At 42.0% G+C, this 25197-nt stretch overlaps 1 protein-coding gene across 1 annotated transcript; it reads left to right on the forward strand.

Moving 5' to 3' along the window:
• Positions 1–4510: 4510 nt before the first annotated feature.
• Positions 4511–24177, forward strand: LOC149322616 (keratin, type II cytoskeletal cochleal-like). Its single transcript, XM_089480453.1, has 9 exons — positions 4511–4939; positions 7540–7748; positions 13198–13258; positions 16924–17019; positions 18356–18520; positions 19423–19548; positions 20070–20290; positions 22284–22318; positions 23948–24177. The coding sequence occupies exons 1-9, from the start codon at positions 4511–4513 to the stop codon at positions 24175–24177; spliced, it is 1572 nt and encodes a 523-aa protein (XP_089336579.1).
• Positions 24178–25197: the final 1020 nt, after the last annotated feature.

Raw genomic sequence — 25197 nt, forward strand, 5'->3', positions numbered from 1 at the left:
TGCCCACAAAGAAGAACATTTTGAGGTGGGATAAGACTCTACTTAACATAGTGTTTCCTTGTTTGGCTGCCAGACAAAAGAAGGCATTCTGTCCTGTGGTACCCACCTCTGGAGATAACCTCCTAATTAAAACTAGGGAGGGGGTCTCCAATGCTAGATGTTTCCAACTAAAAATCTACCTATGTTGCACGCTTATTCCTGATCATGTTCCCAATGGTTAAGATTTTGAGTTGCCTACAATTTTTAATGAATTGTTTTTATTGGATCTCATGGGTTTTATTATTTTATTGTGCTTAGCTGTTATTTGTTTTTGTCTTAAAGCCGTTTTAGGCTTTTAAAGAGTGAATAAATAAGTAAATGATCAATAACCCCCTGGTAATGACCAAATTCTCTTAATAGTTAAGAGAATTAATAATAATTTAATATTTCAGTGCTTCCACACCATTGCATCAGAGCAGATTTAACACTGTACAATGTATCCTTTCTATCACCACCTATTGAATACTATGGGGTACTGCCATCCATGTTTTTTCCCCATCAGTGGTTAGTAGATGAAACCAAACCCCTGCAGATGGGGAGGGTACAGTGGAGTCATTATATTCAAAGCCAAGGGCTTTTGTGATCCACCCAGGATCTTGCTTTCAATTTTTTTTTTTAAAAGCTTTACAGAATGAGTTTACATGCTGGGAAACAGAGGGGTGTTTCCTTATATAAACTGTTCTGGTTCACTTTGTTCTGTACAGACAATTGCTGCAGGGCCTAGTAAAATCTAATGCAGTAACATCATCCTCTTTAGAGACAGAAATGCCCCTATTCAAGCACTACATTTGTCCTATTCAAAGAAGAACAGAGTCCCCTGATGGTTGCTTTGTGAATTAGGAAGCAGAAACAATGCCTTGAGGGGGAGTCCAGGTTTTTGAAGGAAGGAACTGAAAAATAGAGATGTTCTGCAAATTCTCCTAACTGTCTCCCCAGAATTTGGAGCCTATAATGACTCTGAAATTTAAAAGAGGCTTTCAAGATCATTCATTTAAAAAAAATCAAATATGGCACAGAAGAGTGCTCTAAATGTGAAGCTTGCAAACATGGTCCAGCGTAGGTTTCCTTCTGGTTAATAATTGGTTTACACTTTTTTTTATCAGTAAAACATTGTCTCAAAAGAGAATGCATTCCTGACTGTGTGCTTGTGCAACCACTTGTATCCAGATTTTGTTTCAAAATGGGTAGCCGTATTAATCTGTTGTAATAAGAATAAGGAGCCCTGTGGTATGTTGTTGTTGTTGTGTGCGTTCAAATCATTTCTGACTTACAGCAACCTTAAGGTGAACCTATAATGGGATTTTCCTGGCAGAATTCGTTCAAAGGTGTTTTGTCCTTTTTGTCCTCTGAAGCTGAGAGAATGTGACTTGCCCAAGGTCACCCAATGGGTTTCCATGACATGGATTCAGACTTTGGTTTCCCACTGTCCTAGTCCAGCACTTAAACCACTACACCATGCTGGCTCTCCCTGTTGTGCCTTAAGGGCCTCATTCCCACTGCCTTTTAAACCAGATTGCAAATCAGTTTGAACCAGTTTAAATGACCCTGGTTCGCACTTGAACTGAATCGCTGAAGTGATTCGGAGAAGGGGGCCATGCGCTAGACCCAAAAGGGAAGTTAAAAGCAAAAAGTCCTATAAATGACAATTACATTATTAGCATGGGCCACAACACAAACATCCCCAATTAAATCATGGAAATGGGGGGGGGGGGGAGGTTTCTTCATGCACCTGAGCATATGTGTACCTGAGCATATGTGTATATCAACAAAACACTTCACAAAAGGATGTACAAAATGTTCTTCCATCTTTCTCTCACCTCATGGAAAACATAACATAGGTATGAATCCTATTGGTAGTTTCAACTAGAGTCAAGCCACTGAATCAGTTGTTAGATATCAAATCAGCACTTCTGTAAATCCTACTGATTCAGAAAATCTTCTGTAGTGGAGACTGTCACGACAAGTTGAATCTCCCTTATCTGAAATGCTTGGGACCAGAAGCATTTTGTTTTTGTTTTTTCAGTTTTTGGAATATTTGCATATGTATAATAAGATATCTTGGAATTGGGGCCTAAGTCTAAACATGAAATTAATTTATGGTCGTATACATCTTATAGACACAGCCTGAAGGTAATTTTATACACACTATTTTTAATAATTTTGGGCATGAAACAAAGTTTGTGTACACTGAGCCATTAGAAAGCAAAGGTGTCACAATCTCAGCCACCTATGAAAAATGTTTTAGGATTTTGGAGGATTTCGGATTCTGGAATTCTGGATCCTGGATACTTAGCCTGTGTGATTCAGACTATAGACTGCCTCATGACACAGCAACACATATTGCTAGTGCTTGCTATTACTCTGAAACCATCCTTTTGCTTCCCCCTTTCTTCCTCTTTGCCTGAGTACTCCTGCCTTACTCAGGTGGTTCGTTCTGGATCCCGTAAAGGATGCTAAATTGTTTTTTTGTTTTGTTTCTTAAACTGCTGATGTAATTTTAATGTAATGGATGTGGAAAGGTCCTTGTGAGATTTCCTATCTCAGGTGCCAAAATAACTAGGCTAATGTTGGCTATCATACATTTTGACCTGTGTGTGTGTGAGTGCCCATGTGCGCAGCAGTTGCTGTTTTGCCTCAGGAAATATTCATTCATTCATTCATTCATTCATAGAGTATTTATAACCTGCTCTTCAGCCACAATAGCTCGCAGATCATTTTACAGATTGCTAATTTGACTGTTCACTGCCCTCAGGTTTACAATCCAAAATAACATGACACAAAAGGAGAAGGGAATGGCAGTGGAGAAGGGGATCGAGTCCAGCAGATACTGCTGGTTCTTCTCTCCCTCCAAAGCCATGATGGTGACAGTTGGAATGGAGGGAAGGTCCTCCTCCATCTGCTGCTGTGTTTAGGCATGGTGGAGCTGTTCCTTCACTCCCTCTGAGGTCAAGGTGGTAGTAGTTAAGATGGAAGGAGAGCCTTACATCTGCTTCTGGTGTTAGTCCTAGTAGAGTTGTGTCTGCCTCTCCTTCGCTGTCTCCAAGGCCAGGAAATGGAACAACTGAAATGTTAGATCCCTCGCAACCTAAGGGGACTTGGCAGAAATGGAAATGCAAGGAGAAATGACTAGATCTAGACAATTGTGGGGTGGTAGACGTGTGGTAAATATGATTAATAATCACATGAGAGGCCATACAGTTAACCCTCTGTATCTACAGATTTGGCATCCAGGGATTCAACCATCCATGGCTTGAAAACAGTGCCAAATACACACACACACAAATATCCAAAAAACCAAACCCTGATTTTGCCATTTTATATAAGGAACATCAGTTTGCTACCCCATTGTGTTTTATGGGACTTCAGCATCCACAGATTTTGGAATCTTTGAACGGGCCTGGAATCCTAGCAGACACCAATAATAAATAAAATAAATGAAACTTTTATTTATATCCCGCTCTTCTACCATAAGGCAATCACAGCTGCTTACAGTATAAAAACATCCAGTACACAATACAATATATCATAACCCCCCCCCTAAAAAGAATTAAACATATTACTATTAAAATCACTCTATTAAATAAACTATTAAAACAAATAACAACAGGTGAGAATAGTATAATATAAAATATGCAGCTTTTACAGGGGGTTCTTTCATGCTGAGTGGAAACTATTCCAGAAAGGCCTGCTGGAAGAGATCCGTCTTAATAGCTTTTTTGAAGTTATCCAGATTGGTGATTTGACGGATCTCTTCCGGCAAGGGCCCACTCTATTAGGACCTATTCTGTGCCAGTGATGGAAATATACAAGTCTTTTCTTCCAGATAAACACCGAAAAGAAGGGATTGTTGGAACAAAAACAGATTGGAACCTAGGAATATGTGTCAAGCAGGCAGAGAAAAGGAGCAAGAACCTTATTCAGAGATGGCACCTGGTAGGATGGGGTAGAGGAGTTCTTGAAGATGAATAAGGAACAGGGAGGAAATTGACATAAGGATTTGAACCATGGAGAACTGTTGTCAAGGGAGCTGTCTGAGCAGCTCTCACTTCCCTCCTGGGACAATTTTGTTCCCATCAAATTTTGGAAAAAAGAAGAGGAGGAGGAGGAAGAAAGCCACTTGTTGATTTGTATGAAGTTAAAAGGAATGCCTTGAGGGAACCTCCGGCACTGTAAAATACAGGCTCAGAAACTCCTGCTCGGTTTTACAAGTCTCCAGATTGCCAGGGCATTACGTTAGGAACATCCAGTGATGAACAAAATGGAAAAAATGGCCTTATGCCCAACATACCAAGATGATTAATTCAGCCCACTGCCCTATGATCTCCATTGGCCAAACCCAGCCTGTGAATAAGATAAAAAGGGGGGAACTCTGAGGTTTCAGAAGGATCCTTTCACCTTCATAGTCCAGGAGCCTTGTCACACTTCCTATCTCCATCTCTCTCTTTTTATTTCCTACTTGTGTGCAGGAGTAATGGCTCAAAAATCAGTCAGAGTTACTAAGAATTTTAGCACATCTTCAGCTGTTATTCCAGGCAGCCGAACTAGTTATAGCACCGTTTCAGTATCCCGGGGAGGCGGAGCAGGCTTTGGACACGCTGCCAGTGGCTTTGGGAGCAGGAGCCTCCATGGTTTTGGAGGAAGTAAAAGAATCTCCATGGGTGGCTATCGCACAGCCCGATCTGGATATGGTTATGGGTTAGGTCATGGTGGAGTTGGGTACAGGGTCGTTGGTGGTGCTGGGTACAGTGCTGGAGCTGGTGGCATCCATGAGGTGACTGTCAACCCCAACCTCCTGGCTCCTCTCAACCTGGAGATTGACCCCACCATCCAAAAAGTGAGGAAGGAAGAGAAGGAGCAGATCAAGACACTCAACAACAAATTTGCCTCCTTCATTGACAAGGTAAGTATTCCTGCTGATATTGTTTCTTAAACAACAACAACAACGACACTGTAATTGTATTTAGGGATGCTCAAGAATTTTTGAGTATTTTGAACTTGTATACAGAACTGAAGATTGTTAATAGTTCTATTTTTGCCCCTCTCCAAATTCTGTGGTACAGTTCTCACCTCAGGAAAGCCCACATTTGGTGGGAAAAGCTGTTCAAAAGTAATATGATGGGACTTAATAGACTTATGAATAAATACATGAGACGGTGACGTGGACTGGAGGCAGAGATATCCAGTTGAAACCTGAAAAATGCTAGTGTACATGTGTGTATACTAGCAACATTTTTGAAGGCCTCAAAAGGCAAAAGAAGGAAAGGTTAGAAGGAGGAGGATGAGGAGGACGAGAAGAAGAAACATTAATCACTATTCCTCATAAACAGATTCCCTGCCTGGAACCTGGAGGACAGCAAATTTTGGCTATTAAATACTGAGATAAACTTCTTAATGGAAGGACATGTCGAAGAATGGAATAGATTGCCTTGGGCAGAGGTTGTTCTCTTGACTGGAGATGCTTAAGCACTAACTGGCTGATGGTTATCTCAGTGATGCTGTGGATGCATCCTGCATTGAGCCAAGAGTTAGAGTTATGACTTTGTGGGCTCCTTCCAGTTCAGTGGTTCTACTATCCTTGGTCAGAGGAGAAAGTCCCATTGAATTTGGTGAGGTTTACTTTTCAGTAGACATATAGGGTTGCACTGTAACTACAGTCTAAGACCCAAAGGGCTACTTTACACACACATAAAAATATGGGCACACGAAATGACATTCTTGTCATTTTTCATTTTTATAGTGGTCCCAAAATCTGCTTTTAAAGTCTATCTCCTTATCATGAGATAATGGGAAAAAAAGCTGGGACAGAGAGAAGAGGCCCCCAGCAGGTCTCAAACAACAGGCAGGTTCATAATACGGTTCTTCAAATGACCTGAGCTATGTAGGGCTTTATAGGGAAAAACAACACTTTGAGTTATGCCTGGAAGTAGACAAGCTAACCAGAAGAGTGGTTGCAGCAAGGCAGTTGTGTATTCCCTGTAGCCAGCCCTAATTAGTAATCTGGATGCCGATCTTTGGACCAGCTGAAGTTTCTGAACAGTCTTCAAAGGCAGCCCCACATAGAGCATGTTACAGTAATCCAGCTGGGATGTAACTAAACCTTGTCTCACTGTGGCTTGATCTGATGTCTTAAGGAACAGAACAGCTGGTACACAAACTGGACAAATGCACTCCTGATCACTGACCAAACCTGAGTTTCCAGGTTTCGGAAACTTAGGGCTGAATCCTGGAGGACACCCAATTTACAGACCTGTGTCTTCAGGGAGAATGTAACCCCACTCACCACAGGCTGAATCCCTATTCCCTGAACTGCCTTTCAACTGACCAGAATCACTTCATTTCCCCCCCCCCCCCCCAACCCCTGGATTATTCTCTGGTATTAAATTTCAATTTGTTTACCATCATCCAGTCCAGATTAGGACTGAGCTGGCTTCCATGGAATGTGGTAGAAAGGAGCAGTAAATAATTGAGCCATAATTGTTTGGTATTCGTGTGTATGATTGTGGCACTATTGCCATGATTGCAAATGCTTCCCCCCGATCACACACACATCTTAATAGGCAATAGCCACATCAAAGGTGGTTTCTTCTGTTGGCGATCAAGGCACTGCAGGATAATGTTTCCAGCCCCCTCCTGCTAGTGAGCAAGGTTGCAATGAGGAATTGCGACAAGTTTCCTGCTTCTGATTGTCACAGCCTCACTGGTTGTTGAGAGGGGGCTGGATATGTCATCATGCAGCATCCCAACTGCCAGCAGAATAGACCTACATTGCTGGGTGCAGCTGCTGACAATAGTCAGCATCACAGATAGCATCACCAATGTCGTTACAAATGCACAACTGCGTGAATTCTCCTGATCTGCTTCCTCAAACCAGCCTAAATAGGTTTGGGGAGTCAGGTCAGGAGAGGTCATGTTATGCATTTGTAACAACATCTGTGATACAGGATCTTGGACAAGTTTATTAGAACCAAGTCCATGCAACAGATGCAGATGCTTGAAAATAACAGTTAACATTTTCATTGCCATATCTTCACATTTTGGCCACCAACTGCAGGGATCCAGGACTTTTTCAATCATCTGACACTGATCTCTGTGCAAGATACTGTGCAAGACTGGAAACTTTCTGTGTATTTACAGTGCAGAGGTCTTGAGGTCCTTTCCTTACAACTCTTCTAAAATAGAGAGAGAATATGCAGTGGTAGTGAACCTTTTAGTGACCGAGTGCCCAAACTGCAACCCAAACCCCACTTATTTATTACAAAGTGCCACATCTCTCTGGATTTCTAATGACAAACTCTAGTGAAGTCTGTGTTGGGACGATGGTGCATGTGCCCAAAGAGAGGGCTTTGAGTGCCACATCTGGCACACGTGCCATAGGTTTGCCATCACTGTGCTAGGATATTATTTTCTTTGGACTGTTCTGCTTAGCAATTATCATGTTTTATTTTGTCAGCAAACAATGTTAATGTATAACGTGTTTCTTCTCTGGTGGGTTTTCCCTAGGTCCGCTTCCTAGAGCAACAGAACAAAGTGCTGGAGACTAAATGGAGCCTCTTGCAGGACCAAAAGGTCACCCGCGCTAACTTGGATGGACTCTTTGAGACATACATTGCTAATCTAAAGAGGCAGCTGGAGGGTATTTGTGGAGAGAAGCCACGCCTAGAATCAGAACTGAAGAATATGCAGGGTGCTGTGGAGGACTACAGGATCAGGTAAGCAACATAAAAGGAATAATAATGAATGTGATTGCTTCTCAAAGGTGATCCTGTCCTGTTCTGCCATGAACTAGCCAGTAGGGTTAGTGTCACCCAGGGCGGTATCTCATGGTGTCACCTCCACCATTGACCTGGTCCTGTTAGCACACCATACAGAATCCTTAGTCATTAGCACACCATACAGAATGCATTGTTATTAAATAAGTATTAGTACCAGACTTTCCTGGTTAGTCTTTTTATTAAAACATATGACCTTTTCCCAGCTTTCCCCTCATTATTATTATTATTATTATTATTATTATTATTATTATTACCATCTTTATCATTATCATTGCTCCACCTTTCAGGGGAACACTTCACTAAGGGCAAATTACTCAACAAAATCCCATACAATAATAAACCAAACAGTGGCTGTGGACAGCAGCTAGGGCTGATAGGTGACACAGTTCACAGCATCTGAAGGACCACACATCTATCTATCCTGCTGTAAATATTTCAAGAGAAAATAAATTGTTTCAACAAGTGAAATATCTGTCTAGGAAGAATGGGTAAAAGGTGCTGTGGGCTGTTTAACAGAGAGGTCGCTCTCTCCACCAGAAAGCATGAGGAGGTATTCATGGAGGCAGATAGCACACCAGTGTACTCTGCACAAAGGTCTGGGTCAGATTAACTGTTCCCTTAGACATCAGAACCTTTCCCAAAAGTAGAATTCAAAGACATAGTCATATTAATCCGGACTATCAGTATGTAAAGGGACCTTGTAGCATGTTTGAAACTAACTCGAAGGGGCCCTGGTGGCATAGAGGCTAAATGTGAGTATTGCAGCCACAAGGTTGTGAGTTTGATCCCAGGACTCCAAGATTGATTCAGCCTTCCATCCTTTCGTAGATCAGTAAAATGAGTACCAAACCTATTGCAAGCAATTGGTTTACAGATTGTAAACCACTTAGAGAATGCTGAGTTCATTATTAAGTGGTATAGAAATATAAATGCTATTGCTAAATGCTTTGAAACTGAGCAAAAGAGGTTGTAGCATTAGCCTTTGTATACTTGCATCTTGCTGTACCTGAGGATGTAGACCCAGTTTATGAAGGCTTGTGCTACAACTTCTTTCACTCAGTTAGTCTCAAAGGTGCTAAAAGTTCCCTTTCCAAAGAGTAGGTAGCCAGTGTCATCACCCACATATGGGTGTGGTACTGACTAAAGTGCATGTACACCTACGATCACCTTCAAGAAAGTTCCTGATGAACACTGAATCCTTTCTTTTTCTCAGTTGTTAGTGATAGATGGACAGGGATTTGTACAAGCCAACAACTTCCCCAACTGCTGCTGCAGAATTCCATCCATAAGGAAATCCCACCCTGATTCTCCCCCACCCCACCCTCAGCTGTGTGACCTTAGAGCTTCTGAAATCACTAAGATGGCATTCATGCTTCTCTGACTAATTTCTAGGAAAGGTGTTAATGAGCTTAATGCCAGGTTCCAGCAACATGAGAACACTGTCACAAGGGCAGATAAAAGTTGTTTGTTTTCATATAAGGTGTAAAATTATTAGAGTTTTAAAAGAGAGTTCTTTCATGAGGATTTGGCGGTTGTCCTGCTTCCATGGCTAAGCTCTGGAGAATACCATTTCCCCCAAGGGTTGGTCATATGATGAGGCCTGCTCCCTCAAAGACCAGTTTCTACAGCATCTTTTGGCAGCTTCCTATCTGGCACCATTTGAAAAACCAAAATGGATAGATTTGTGTTGGCTTCTCCTCAAAGTCAAGGCAATAAAGCTAGTCTGGGCATATTCATGTTTGCATTCCTTCTGAAACATTCAACATAAAGAGTATGTCCAAAGTAGAAATATGAAGATACTTCAGGATTATTTTACCTTATTTTGAGATTGAGCAGAACATGGTTTTTTTCGTTCAGGTTATGGTTTAGCTCATTGATATCTGACTGTTGCAAGGCTTATCTTTCTTATGTGAACTGGTAGCAGAGAAGCTCTTGTAAGGAATGCTAGCTTGATGAATTGCATCCTGACCTTGCATCTTTTAGTTGCCATGTTGAGTAGCAATTTGATCCAGGACTTAAGACTCAGACAGCAGATCATCCTCTACAGATTTCAAAAGCACTTCTAAGGCATCCAGGAGGTTCAGAAATAAAGACAGGAGAAGTTGTAGTCTTGCACTTTTAAGCGAAACAATCTAATTTATACTTCTTGGACTGGCATGAAGGTCAGAAAACAAGTCCATGTACTTCTCTAAATTTTGCAGTGCAGTTCTCAGCTTTAAAACTGCATGTGGAAAATCAATATTAATATTAATATTAGAGAAGTTTACATAATAATAATAATAATAATTGGATTTATTTATATCCCACCCAATCACTGGGAATCCGGGTGGCTTACAACAGTAGGGAAATGCAAAGCAATAGCAATAAACAATAACAATAAACATGCAGAAAGGTGTATGCCAGAGGAAACCACATAAAAATAAATGTATATTTTAAAGAACAAGTTGTCAAATGGAGACTGATACCATATATTGGACGAAACAGATTTGTGAATAAAGCCAAAATTGATATGGTACAAACCAGTTCATTTATCCCTCCTCCAATGTATAGTTAAGAATTTTACTTTCTGCTGCTCAAATCCAGTATGAAATGTTTGAAATAATTTTTAAGACTTCCATTATTTTAGTTTATAATTTACACATGGCCTTATCACCTATAAGGAGCATTGAAGTCAGTTTGACATAAATCAAATGAAGGCAAATTAAATAATATTGAGCATTAGCATGGAATCAACACATAATGTAATAAAACATTATTTGTAAAATGACAATATTCGACTGTCCCCTCAGGTGGCGTCTACGGGAGATCTGAAGGGTAACAATGGCATGCCCAGCTACAAAACCAACTGCTAACAGCAGGGGCATGTTCAGCTTCCAATTCTCATAAGTGTTATATTTTTCTCAGAAACATTTCTGAGATTTTATTTTTCTGACACCATCTCCCACTGCCTCCTTCTGTACAAACACCATACTGTACAATTTCCTCCAAACTTTCTTCTACATTTTTGGAGTATGATGGCTACCATTTCCTACAAACTCATATACATATAACCCTCAGAATGGCATTAGTTCTGGGGCATTGTGAAGGATGCAAAATGGAAGTTAGGAAGCAGCAGCCTAATGACTAAGCCTTGGTAGGGCAAATGAAAGAAGCTGGGCTGCTGCTATTGCTCATGGTGATCCTCACCCTTGAGAATCCTGTTGGAGAATTTCTCCTTTCTCTGGAGAATCTGGATGAAATAGTCCTCAAGTTGCTTTACCCATCCAGAAATGTTGAAGAATTTGGGCAGAGTTTGGAAATATTGTTTTTTGAGACCACAATGTCTGAAATTCCCTAGCCAGCATGGTCAGGTTGCTGAGAGATTCTAGAACTTGTAATCCAACAATGTAATTTTCCCGAGCTCTCAATTTTGAGAGCACAGCTCTGGTTCCCTGCTGCTGTTTCTTTGATCCAAGGGACCAAGACTGAGTTTTAGAACACCTGGAGCCAGATTTGCATGTAGAGTCCAAACTGACTTCTTCTCCTAATTTGCATACCAAATCACCATCACTGCATATTGAATGCAAGTTTTTAGGAAGAACAAGACAGTATAAAAGTAATTGAATTGAACAACACACACAGGGAACTTGTAGCACATTTTAGACTAATTGAGAGAAGGAAGTTGGGAGTTTAAGCCTTTGTTGTCTGCCAGCATATAATACCAACCTCTTTTTCTGTTAGTTTCCAAGGTGCTACAGAATACCTGTGCATACTGATCCAGACTAGCACGGCTGTGTTCTCGAGCTGTACAAGTTGAAGTTTACTGTTCATTATGACCTTAAAATGTACCCCTGGAGGGGAAAGTAATTAAATATATTTTCCAGAGTGATTACAAAATCTGTTTTCTGAAATAGCCATATACTCAAACATGCATAATGAAATTTTGCTTGTGGTGCTGGCCACCAGTTTAGATGGTTTCAGAATGACTTGATGAAATGCACAAGAGATCTGTCTGTGCTTTTTGAAATTAATTGGCTGGGATAGCTAAATGGAGACTCCATGCTGAGAGGCATGTTACCTCTGAGTAACAAAAATTCATGACCAATTTAAAAAAGGGCTGTTGCCGAAGAGTTTATTACATTGGCTTTGCTCCTATGATAGATGCGGGATGTAACTTTAAGAAAGTGAATCTTATCATATTTTTCCATCGCTAGGGAGTATGCAGCCTATTTGCAACCTGGGCTTCTCTGGGCTCCTCCTGCATCTTTTCAAGAATGGGATTTTCCCATTCTTGAAAAGATGCAGCAGAAGCCCGGTTTGTAAATGGGCTGCATACTCCCTGGCAATGGGGAAATGCCGTAAGATTCACCTTCTTAAAGTTACATCCGACATCTATCATGGGAGCAAAGCCAATGCGATAAATTCCTCTGTGGCCTTCCTAGACTCATCTAGCTGACTATCTTTGCTGGATTAGGTGAACCTTGGCTCTGCTTCTGTTGGGCCATGTTATGTTCTTAAACTGGATTTGAAATTTGCACTTGTAAATTCTAGTCTTTTATTCTGTGCACATCAGCTTTTAGTCCTTCATTTTATTCTATCTACAACCTAATAAGGCAAACTGGGATGAGTAAACTTCAGGCTTGCAGAATTGATTTCATTTTTACTAGATATTATTTATTATTTGTTTTATTCATTGATACCCTGCCTCTCCCCCCCCCCCCCCCCATATTGGGACTCGAACTGGCGTACATCTTATTAAAACCAAGGCACATTAAAAGCTATACAAAAATCAATAAAATATAAATATAAAAGTTATCTTAAAAACAGTTAAATAATTTGTAAAGTTACAGTTCATTAAAAGACTATACATAAGCCAACAAAACAGCTTAACATGCCATTAAAAGCTCATCTTAGTTTGCTTCTAAAATCCTGATCTCAGGATTTTAAAATTCAAGAATTCTGACTCTAAGTACTTGCCATGAGGACCAGAACAGAACAGAGCTCACAATCCTTTCACACAAAATTCCACTTCTTGTCTCTTTCTTGCTCTCTTGCTCTCATACACAGACAAACAGATCCTACATACACAGTCACACACACAAACATATTATTTCATTCCACACTACAATGTTTTGTTGGAGAATAGTGATTTTATTGTGGCCATTGCTTTAAAAAGAATGAAAGCCAGATATACTTCAAACTGCCTAAAAATCCTCCTGTAGATTCCACTCTATCTTTCATCCATTTATCCCTCTGATAGGTAATAGATGATGGAAGGACAATTTAAAAAGAAAGCCAGTGAAATGGTTGGGATAACAGAACAGGATGATGCTTCTTTACTAATCTCCTTTTGGACATGTATTTTTCCAGCACTTATGAGTTATATTATACCTTTTTCTCTTAATAGGTATGAAGAAGAAATCAACAAGCGTACATGTGCAGAAAATGAATTTGTGGTGCTCAAGAAGGTGAGTAATCCATAAATTGTAGATGTGAGGGGCATATATGCACAGGCACAAGCCACCCATGCATAAACCAAACAACAGTTTCTTTGTAATTATGTCGATTTTTGTCATAGCTAAGGCATAGCCATATTATCTTACAATTGTGACTTGGAAGCTTATCGCATCCATTTCCCCCCCCCCCCCCCCTTTATGGGCACGGGAAGAGGCCACTTGGAGCTGGGTGAGTCTGAGGAAAAATGCATTTTACCGCACCTCAAAGTATCCTCAAAATAGCCCCATTCCATCTTCGCAAAGGAAGCTCCTCAGCACTGAATGGGGACAGTTTGGGGCCCGGGCGATGGAGTGGAGCCATTTTGAGGACACTTTGAGGTGCGGTAAAATGCGTTTTTCCTCAGACTCACCCAGCCCCAAGCGGTCCCTTGCCGTGCCCATAACAGGGGGGGGGGGGGAATGGGTGCTATAAGCTTCTTGGTTAGAGACAGCAGCTCATTTTGTGGTGTAACTGGAAAATTTCATTTGCTTTTTTAGAAAAATCAGCATGTGTCAAAACATGCAAGATCCTGCTGTAGAACAAAGCAGATCTATTCATCCTTAGAGATAGATGAGAATTTCATGTTTCTTTGATATTTATCAAAATTTACCTAAAATCCACAACATTTTCATGCAAGAGAAAGCCAAACATACAGTTTCCCATTCCTAGCCATAACTGTAACCTTCTAGTTACTTTTAAAACTACAGGGATATAGTCTCAGTAAATATTGGTGGAGGAATATCCAGTGGTTTGAAAAGTGACTTCTGTTATCATATGGCTTGTTGTAAGTGTTCGAGCAATGAAATGAAACAATGGGCAGAATCCAAATGACTTGTACCAGAGTCCAGACATTTGTTATTCATTTTTAAACTTGCAAAATAATTCAGTTATTTTGAGAAACAGTAGAAAGTAAAAAAGTTACTTTTAAAAAAATGTAAGTACAACAGTAACTAGGTACCTCATCCAACTGTAACTAATTCCCGTTTAAAGTTCTCTCTTTTTTGTGAATGTCTGTGCCCCTCTAGCGCCCCTCCATGTGTATTTCTGGATATTAGGTCTACTGTTCTACTGCAAATTCAAGACAACAAATTGAGGGAGTTTTTCACATGGGGAAAAATGCTGGGAGTAAAAGTGCTGAAGATTTTCAGATGACCTTGCACTGATCCAGTTCTTAACCCATGAAGACCCAGAAATACGGCAGCGACAAACCATTAATGAGACGTCCCCATGAATGGTTTGTTGCTGGAGCATTCCTGATTCTTCCTGGGAGAAGTCCTGGATCAGCACGATGTGTCTGAGAATCTTCAGTACGATCGTACAACTTTGCCGTCAGCATGCTTTTTATTCCCAGCTTTTTTTTCCTGTATAAAAATCTCCTAGGTCACTGATCCCTTTGCACCTGGTCACCTTGGGGGCAGCAGCTAAGCAACTGGCTGAGCAGCGACTGAGAATCCTCTCAGCTGTGCTGGTCTTCTGGCAAAGGCCAGACTGAGCAAGAGGCATTTTGATCACTACTTGACTGGCTGATCTTGGTTGTTGCTCCCTTTGCAGCCAGTCACCCTGGGAGCAACATATGAGCTGCTGGCTGACCAGCAACTGAGAAGTCTTTTGCCCATGCTGCCCTTCCAGCAAAGGCCAGTGCATGCAAGAGGTTTTTCAGTTGCTGCTTAGCCAGCGGCTTGGCTGCCGCTTCCAAAATGCACCGGTGTAAAGGGAGAAGCTTCTCCCTGGTGAGGAAGGACTATCAATTTTTCTTCATTGGGGCAAAGCGGGGCATAGCTGGTATATGTGTTTAGGGGGTTCCAAGATGCCACATGCTCTGGAGACTGACATGGATGTGGGAAAGAGATTTAACTACAGGAACTACTGCAAGGTGAAGGACTCTTTCCAAGAATCAACCCCAGATACTCCTCCCCCTCCTTCCGCAGAGGCATATCTTCCCCACAAAGTTTCAAGTGTCCCCCCCCCCCACACCGACACACACACACATTGTTTCACCTGCTAACTCTTCTCTCAGTTTGTCTGAAAAAAGAAAGCAGGAGCAGCAATGCAGCTCCAGCCTGACAACTAAGTCCTCGCAAAGGTTACAAAGCTTAAGCAGGGTACTAAATTTGAAAGCTCTTTTTTTGCTGTTACTTCCTTGCTGCCACATACTCTAACTTCTTGTATGTCACTAAGGAGCCTATCACACAGCGGTTGTCCTGTCCTTGTCCCATTCCTGTCCCATCCTTCGTGCGCAATCGTGGGAAGGACTTTCAGACAATGTCGGGCAGAACCCATCATTAACCCATCCGGGAAACGTGAATGAGTGCGATTACACAAAAGACTTAGAAATGATGTTGCTCAGATCCCATTATTAACCTTATTAACCTATCATTCAAGCAACATTGGCTGGCATTTTGTATAATGGAAGTTTGTGTCATTGCAATGGTGCTTTAATGATGGGTTAATGGTGGGATCAGCAGTATTATTTGAAAGCCTTTCCTGCTATCGCAGACATCGATGGGTTAATGACGGGGTAAGGACAGGGAGTGATCCCATCCCTATCCTGTCTGTGTTTGATAATCTCCTAAATCTATCTCAGAATAGCACTACTCTGGGCTACAGAAGGAATGCCCTGAGCCTAGCCTCGCATGTTTCTCAACTACCATCATCACTACTAGCAAAAGATGTGGCTAAGGGAGTGAATTCACACAGGCAGGTGAAAGAGTGGAAGATACCACCACATGAGGCAATCAGTGAGGCTGTGCAGTGGTTTTAAAGAATTTTCATGCAACCCTCATCCCCACCATGGTCCTAAAGGCTGATGGTTCCCTTTTTCTTTCTTGCACACCAGTACTTTGACTGAAAGCTTCCCTGCTGCCCTCTTTCCTGTCTTACCACCCCTTACTGCCCCCTTTCCTCCTCACCACCCCCTGGATCTTTCCATTGCCACTGAGGGGAGGGTGTACCCCCCACTTTGGGAATCACTATTCTAGCAAAACTACCTCTGAGTATTTCTTACCTAAGAAAACCATAAGAAATTAATGGGGTTGCCATAAGTTGACAGAAGACTTGAAGTCATATACGTACACACATGTTCAAACTCAGTTTGAAGACATGTGGCCATCAGATGTTTTGGATTGGGGTGGGCAACTGTGGAAGGCTAGAGAACTGCATTAGCCTCTCAGGAGAAATTGGAGGGCCACCCTACCCCCACATACAAACACTGAACCTGGTCCCACCATTTTTTTTAAAAAAACCTTTTTGTCCCCAAATATGTTTTTAACAAGAGGAAATGACCAGAACTCACTTTCTATTTCCAAAAAATAACTTCTCCTGGGAATAAATTGGCCCAGCCCCCTCCCCCCAAATGTAGTGGAAATGGTCCCACTACATTTGGGCATTTGGGTACAAAACATTTGAAAAACTTGGCATATTTGCTTATCTCCAGGGGTCTCTCAGGGTCACAAAATACACAAAATGTAGTGTGCCCATCTCTGTTTTAGACTATTAGGCTGATGGAAGTCCTATCCTAAAAGATATGGAAGACCTAACTTTCCCCACCCTGATTTAATCTTTGTGTTTTTAGCTTTCACTTTGGCTCTATAGCAGATGCTACAGAATTCAGTCTGTTTGATCTTTTTTCTTTTTCCAGGATGTGGATGCTGCCTTTATGAACAAGGTTGAGCTGGAAGCCAGAGTGGATTCCATGAATGATGAGCTCCTTTTCCTGAAAAGTTTCTATGATGCGGTAAGGAAAGTCACTTTCTAGGCTTTATTGGCTACTAATGATGATAGTGAGAATAAAATTTTAACTGCTTAGCTGTGATGCTGATCTGTATAAGATATGCTTATATGATGCCATTTAAATTCTCATGGAAAGGGATGTAATTGCTAGGTGGCAGCTAAAAGATTCCAGCTGAAGATAGATGGTGGTTTATTTAATATTTATTTAATTTTTAACCTGCTTTTCTCACATATGGGACTCAAAGCAGTTTCTGCTGTATGGTAATACAATATAGCTAAAACAACCTGTAATGTAAAAAATAATATGATGCTTAGATGCTCAAATAAAATGCAAACAGGATTAAATGTCTTCTAGCTGGGTGAACAGCAAAGAATTAGAATTAGACATGGGTTCTAAACCAGCAAGCACCCGCAAAGTCTTGTGCTGTGGCTGAATTCTCACCATTAGCAGTCACTGGATAGCCTTCTTCAAGTCCTGAGTAATAAGGTTGTAGACCTATCATTGAGAAAGGTGAGGTAGTTACTTCAAGTGGTAGATTTCAGATATCATTCCATGAAAGGACAGTTCATTGTTAGTTGTTTTATTTCTTTATTCTATTTTTACTAAAAAGGACGAACAAGAGACACTTGCAGGATTTTCTCTGTCTCATATTCTTACTAGGCTGGCCTAGTATACTGTGGCCTTGTCTGCAGGGCCAAAAGATCTGCTCCCCTAGTCCCCAGCCCCCATTCTGGCATTCATCCTGTTTGAATGATGCACAGCCCAAAACTCAGTTCTGTTGCAAACAGTTCGGTTGACGTCTGGTACATTCAGCAGCAGAACCAGGGTATAACACCCTCAAAACAAAATTTAAAAACATACTGGGAAGATCTAGAGACCTCCCTTTCTGCACTGGGGTGGCTGTGTCCACAGGTGTCCTGAGAGGGAGTGGATGTGCTGGGCTCTTGAATGGGAAACCCCTACATACAGCTGCCCTGGCATAAAAATGGAGGGCCAGATAATGGGGAGGAGACTGAGGCAGCTCTGAGGCCAGGACACTCCAGACTGCCCCCAGAATATCCTGGACAGTGCAGAGAAGCCCTGCATTCTTTGACTTCATTTATTGGGTTGGAGGGGTACATTTACTGATCTGTGTCAGACAGCAAAATATTTTGACCTGGTCCTAATCCACAACCCCTAGGAGTTATATATTTGCTTGTTTGTCTATTCTTGTTTTGTTTTGTTTTTTAATGAAGTTCTGTGTAAAGTCACTCTCTGAATTAGCAGGAAACTGTAGCATCTTTCACCTGGTGAACAATCCTCCCCTCCCCCCTCTCTGTCTCTCTCTCTATATATGTAGGAATTAGCCCAGATGCAAGCCCAAGTTTCAGACACCTCTGTCATTCTCCAAATGGACAACAGTCGAAACCTGGATCTGAATTCCATCATTGCAGAGGTCAAGGCCCAGTATGAGGACATTGCCAACAGGAGTCGAGCTGAGGCCGAATCATGGTATCAAACCAAGGTAAGAAGAATCAGAATTTTTAGCTGGTGAGTCAAATTTAAGAAGGTCCTCAGCTTTAAGTTTTTTTAGGTATGAATGAGTTTCATTTTGTTGATAGTATAGGAAATCTGTGTTATCTTAGTAAGCAGAGGTATTGTTGGATAGTATTAAACTCTGAATTTAACTGTCTTACCAGAGAAAGTGATAGCTGGTTCTTCAGGTGATCATGTGTAATCACTCACTTACTTCCATACTATATGATCCGCCAAACCTCCTTTGTAATGAGAACCTTCCTGTTCATTCTGCTGAGAGATCAAACTAAGCCTGTATCTGAAAGCCTTACCCTCAATGGACCACTGACAGACAGACAATAACCTTTATAGAACATAATCCAAAACAGTGTTGAACAAATGTGTATATATATGTGTGTATGTGTGTATTATCTCTCTCTCTCTCTCTCTCTCTCTCTCTCTCACACACACACACACACACACACACACACACACTATATATCAATTATAGATACACACACACACTAGCCCCTCCCAATTCACGGGGAATCTGCTCCAGATCCCCCTGTGAAAATGGTGACTCACAAATATCTGAGTGCCATTGAAAATAATAGCCCATGCCCCGTGCCCCGTGCACAGGGCTGCACACAGATGCACGCCCCATTTTATCCCCCTCCATTTGTCATGGGTGAGGGATGCAGACGCCAAGCCTGCAAAAACAGAGGGACATGTGTGTGTGTGTGTGTGTGTGTGTATGTATGTGTAGTTTGAAGTTACTGCTTTTTGACATTCAATTGAAAATGAAACACCACATTGGACAAATTTCCTTAGTAATTCTTCACCAAATATCTTAGCTGAGACATAGGAGTTAGAATCATTTCATGTTGTTTGGTCCACCTTTCTTTCTCCCAGTATGAAGAGTTGCAGCTGTCAGCTGGAAGACATGGAGATGACCTGCGCAACACAAGGATTGAGATTTCAGAGCTGAACCGCATGATCCAAAGACTCCACTCTGAGATTGACAATGTGAAAAAGCAGGTACTGCTCTGCAGAGTGGCCAACAAATTTCAAAGACAACAATAGATCATGAGCCAAAACAAAAAACAAAAAAAGTGGGGGGAGGCTTCAGTCTGATGGAATAAACCTTGGAGGGAAGCAAAAAAAAAAAGAATGAAAGAAAATGAGCACAGTATTTCCAAAGTTTGGATGGTGTTTTTCAGGTTCCTGAGTTTTAATTATGATCATACTTTCAGTTGCTAGGGACCAGTTTGCTTGCAAATGCAAGAATTCCAACATGGAGTTCTTGTGACATTCAGGAAAAGAGTTTTTTGGCCTTATGAATGTTATTGAACTGGAATTCCCATCACTTGAAAGATGATGGGAGTTGCATTTAAATAACATCTGGGGCACCATCACAAAGATGTGAAAAGATATACACGCTTATAGCTGTCATCACTAGTGAACTGAATGGTGAGATGCTATCATGACTAAACTGTATTAAGGCTACTAATTAAAATACAGTGCACTCTGAATCAAGATCTTGCCCGTGCTTCTTGCAGTGTGCCAGCCTGCAGGCAGCCATTGCCGATGCAGAGCAGCGTGGAGAACTTGCCCTAAAAGATGCCAGGATCAAGCTAGCTGAACTGGAGGAGGCTCTAACAAAGGCCAAGGCAGACATGGCCCGCCAGCTACGAGAGTACCAGGAGCTGATGAACGTCAAGCTGGCCCTGGATATTGAGATCGCCACCTACAGAAAGCTGCTGGAAGGAGAGGAGAGCAGGTGGGCAGAATGTGAAATGTTAATGGTAGTCTATCTTGTGTGTGTTTTGGCATGGGCTGAACAGAAGCCTAGACACACAGCTGTAATGCAGCGGTGGCCGCAGAAGAATAGCCTTTTCTCCTCTGAGATATTCCACTCGGCTTCTTATCACTCCAGGTCTAACCCTTCCCTCCCTAACCTGGCATCCTCCAGATTGCAACACCTATCTATTCTAGCCAGGCTAATCAAAAGATAGGGATAACAGGAGTTACTGTCTCAAACATCTGAAACACATTAAGTTGAAGAAAATTGGCCTGGACTTTCCATGGCTGCAGCAGATGTATCTAACCAGGAACAAATCCTAGATGTTTGATTTTAGGCATAGCTGTTTCCAGAACCTCTCAGCCAACCTGCTCAGCTCCAGGAGTTGCAGTCCTAAAAGTAACTTTAGACAGTTACTTAATTTAACAAATCTGTTGTCTTTAGGCAGAGGAGCCTAATTAAAATACAATCAGACTTCTAAATCTACTGATTTTTTTATCCACTGATTCAAGTATCCACAGCTTGATGATATTTTTAAAATATATAAATTCCAAATAGAAAACCTTGATTTTTGCCATTTTATATAAGGGGCACCATTTTGTTATGCCCTTGTTTTTAATGGGACTTGAGCATCCAAGGATTTTGTTATCCACAGGAAGTCCTGGAACCAAACCCCAATGGATAACAAGGGGCCACTGTATTTAGTTCCCATGACAGCTTTCTCACCAGGCCATCAACACCTTCCAGAATAACCTGGGGGCAACTGAAGAAGCAAGCACTTTCCTCTAACTCACGTGTAGGAAATCTGTGGCCTTCCAGAAATTGCTGGACTACAACTCCCAAGATCCCCCATCACTGGCTAGGTTAGCTGGGATTTTTGAGAGTTGCAGTCCTATAATACATGCAGTGCTGCACAATTCTCACCCTGATACTATATGCTGGGAAAACTAAAAAAAATATTGAGAGTAATATGAGAGCCTTTTTCAAGGAGGTGTGCCTTGAATGTGATATATGCTGGTCTGATATGGACTGATTTTCTTCATACAAACCTCTACAGTTCATACCTTAAAAGAATTTTATGATTGAATCAGCTGCATAAATGGCAGTAATTCAACATCTTATTCTGCAGATCCAACAAACCGGGTTCCTTCCTCCACTTCCATAGTACCATCCAGCTAGCTTTTGCTTCAGCCTGGGAAAGCCATAGCAGAGGAGGAAACTCACCCTAGGGGTCCATTATTGACATCATGGAACAGGAACCTACTGTTGACTTGTTCACAGAGAAATGAAGAATACCACAATTATGGGTGTTATTGTACTTTTCATGGGTAGCTATTTCAAGAGCATGAGGTGTTTGCTAGTTATGATTTTACAAAAGCTTGACAACTATAGTCCTCTAGATGTTGTTGGGATGCAGCTTCCATCAGTCCAAACCAGCATTGCCAATTGCAAGAACTGTTGAAAGCTGAAGTCCCACAACATCTGGATAGCCACAGTTGTCCACTCCTGATTTTGAAGAGGGACACTAACCCTTGGGGTTACAATGAGGAATCCTTGAATTGTGCTAGGACCCACTGCCCAAGAGATTGCCTGTTGGGTTCAGCACTCAGTGGAGTTGTAGTTCCATCATAGGTTTTTTTTGCCATAACTTTTATGTACAATGTCATTTTTTTAAACCTTCATGCCTCAGATTAATAGAACATCATGAACTCTGTATTCAGGAAGATTAAGAAGAGAGTCACCAATGGAGTCATGGTGGGAATTGTGCAGCTCTCCAGATGTTGTTGAACTGCACCTCCCAGCCTTCTTCACTACCTTTTTAAGAGTTGCTGGGAGTTCAGTGCAACACTATGCAGCAACTAGAATGTGGGGCTCTATGAAGCAACTTCAAGATGTTTCAAATACTTCAAGAAGCTCCTGTACTTCAAGATGCTGAGCCCAACAATAACTTCCCTTGTTCCTTCTTTAACAGGCTTGCTGGAGAGGGAGTTGGCGCAGTAAACATCTGTAAGTAACAAACATGTGAATCACAAGAAACTCAGTAAGATGAAAGTTACGATCCTCTTATGTATTATGTCATCCTCCTACTTTCCCTCCTTCCTACCTTCCCTTCTGGCAAAAGATAGCCAAAGTACTGCAGAGTTTATACCAATACATCTGCACAAACAGCGGTGGTTGCCACCACTAGAAATTTGCAAAAGCCCCTGAAATTTTATACAAATGTTTTTGAAACTCTTTTTACTTTTCTTGATATTTTCCTGATGTTTCACTTCAGGGAGACTGAAGTTGACTCATATTTTGCTCTAGGCAATACCTGACGGCAACCAAAGGGTGAACAAAAGCTATTTGTTTTCCTCCGTTTTGGCCTAATGTAGAAACCTCAGATTCACATCAAAACAATGCTGTAGCCTAGGACTGGCGGGAACTGGCATGGTGTAGAGATTTTAGTGTTGTACAGTGGGCCCTTCCCTTATGCGGGGGATCTGTTCTGCTCGTGCCCCATTGCAAATAATGGGGTGCGTGCTTGCGGCACCTGCACCATTTATTTTATTGTCACGTGGCTTCAGCATATGCTTGAAGCCAAGTATGGTGAGCCCACATATGGTGTGGGTGCACTGTACTAGGAAACTGAAGGCTGTGGTGGCTCAAGTGGTTAAGACGCTGACTCTGTTGATTGCAAGATCAGCAGGTTGGCAGTTCGAGGCCTGGGACCCATATGATAGGATGAGCTCCCATCACTAGGCACAGCCTCTGCCAAGCTAGCAGTTTGAAAGCATGCAAATGCAAGTAGATAAACAGGTACCACTCCAGTGGGAAGGTAAATAGCTTTCTGTGCAATCATGCTGGCTATTTGATCAGAGAGTAGTCTCTGACAATGCTGGCTCTTCGGCTTAGAAACGGAGATGAGCACCACCCCCTAGGGTTGGACATGACTTGATAACTTTGGGGTTGTACAGACCGCATCAAAAGGGCGGCCTGTAGCTGCCCATTTTTGCCCCACATGAAGGCTGCACCTACCAAACGGCGTGGCCTCCAGGAGGCATAAAAAGAACCCACTCCCGGTGGGCACCATTACCACCCTCACACACACTGACAAAATAGGCCATTTGAATGCTGCGCTGCACGTATGTCATCATGGCAGCCTCTGTGTGGACAGGGTGAGCCATGATGGTGCCCGAGCCCTAAAATCGGCCCCAGGCCAGTGCTTTGCACCAGTCTGTACCAAGCCTTTGTCAACAGAGAATATTTGCCTCCATTAGGAAACTGATAGAATATATTTTTAAGAAGGAACCAGAGTATATTACAGAATAACACATTTTCTGTGTAAGAAAACTACATTTATTTCTGCACAGATGAATCTTCACCCCAACAAAGCCCTAAGGTGCAAAGAAGCTTGTGGCTAGTTGAATCTCTTTGTTGGGATGTCTCAAGTGTCACCTTCTTTTCATTGTGGATGTGAATATTAAAGAGTATTCTTTGTATCCCTAACATACTTCTAAAGGTGATGTGATGCATCTTCCATCTCTTTCTGCCTCCATCATTCTGTCCATGTATTTACTTGTTCCAGAGCTCTGATACTCTTCTGAAATATTGTTTCTCTACCAACCCTGTGCCTTTTCTCTTGTCTCTTTGCAGCTGTTGTCCATTCATCTGGAGGCATGAGCTACAGCGGTGGCGGGAGTGCCATGGGCCTTGCAGGAGGGGCTGGCCTTGGCTACGGAGGGGGGCTGAGCATGGGAGGAACCAGCATCAGCTCCTCCAGCGGGAAGGGTCTTGTGGGGAGCATGGGTTCAGCCAGGGGCAGCAGTTCCAGTATGAAAATTGTGTCTAAAACATCCACAACCAGAAAGAGCTACCAGAGTTAAAGGTGTCAGCTAAGTCAAACCAGCCAGGACGGATCCACACCCCTCAGGGACAAATGGCATGTGACGTTATCATCAAATTCTATAAAGCAGCGGGTGGGGGAAACTCAGTTGCCTTCCAGCTGTTGCTGGACTGCAACTCCCATCAGCCCTTCCAGTATAGTCAGTGGTGAAGAGTGATAGGAGTTGCAGTCCAAAGCCAGCTAAGGAGAATGCATGTTCCCCACCCCTTCTATAAAGCACGGGGCTGCGGGACAATTTCAAGCATAGCAAGGAGGTGCTGAACCCCCCTCCAGACATACCTTTCTCACCAAACCAACTACTCTCCAGCTGATTTTCTCCTGAAGGGGGCAAAGGCCAGAAGCTGCTGCCAAGAGAAAACCAGGTGGAGAGAAGCAGTTTAAGATTGGAAAGGATTACCCAAAGGAGAGCTCACCTCATATGCAGCCCTCCTCCTTAGGAGGGCTGTATGTTTTGTCCTGTATGTTTTTGTATGTTTTTATCTTGTCCCTTGCTTTATAAATATTTTTCACAAGCCCCATTATAATATGCAGGCTGTCTAGTTTGCTCTTGTCTCTCACCTTCCACCAGGCAGCCTAGGCTCCTTATCAAGTTATTCTTGTTTCCACATCTACTCATTAAAAACTTTATTCCAGATGTATCTTGCCCAGCAGCCTTAGTGGTCCAACTCTGTCAGATCTGCCTTTCGACCTCTCCTCACTCTTGATGATATGATAAATAGTGGTGGTCCAGTTTGTACATCCATATTTGTACATCCATATAACAGGTGCAGTGCAGACCTGCCATGCAGGTTTGTTGCTGCACTCAGTGACATCACCACTGCAAGTTTAAGCATAATTGTTGCAACTCATACCTGTATCAACAATGGTGACATATAACTCACTCCTTGACAGACCTGTGATGCAGTGATAACTGGTGCTTTCCATGCTAGTGAAGTTGTGAATCCATTTGGGGATTCAGTCTGAAATTGAAACGAGCTGTCCAAGGGACAGAATCTATTTT

Source organism: Sceloporus occidentalis, unplaced genomic scaffold (assembly GCF_023333645.1).
Source record: "Sceloporus occidentalis isolate IW3139 unplaced genomic scaffold, rSceOcc1.0.p SCAF_1, whole genome shotgun sequence".
NCBI lineage: Eukaryota > Metazoa > Chordata > Lepidosauria > Squamata > Phrynosomatidae > Sceloporus > Sceloporus occidentalis.

Bases quoted from the DNA above. Each gene is read 5' to 3' on its own strand.
- LOC149322616 (XM_089480453.1), top strand. From the start codon at position 4,511: ATGGCTCAAAAATCAGTCAGAGTTACTAAGAATTTTAGCACATCTTCA. The intron at 4,940-7,539 runs GTAAGTATTCCT...GGTTTTCCCTAG, and splicing joins TTGCCTCCTTCATTGACAAG to GTCCGCTTCCTAGAGCAACA. The intron at 17,020-18,355 runs GTAAGGAAAGTC...CTATATATGTAG, and splicing joins TGAAAAGTTTCTATGATGCG to GAATTAGCCCAGATGCAAGC.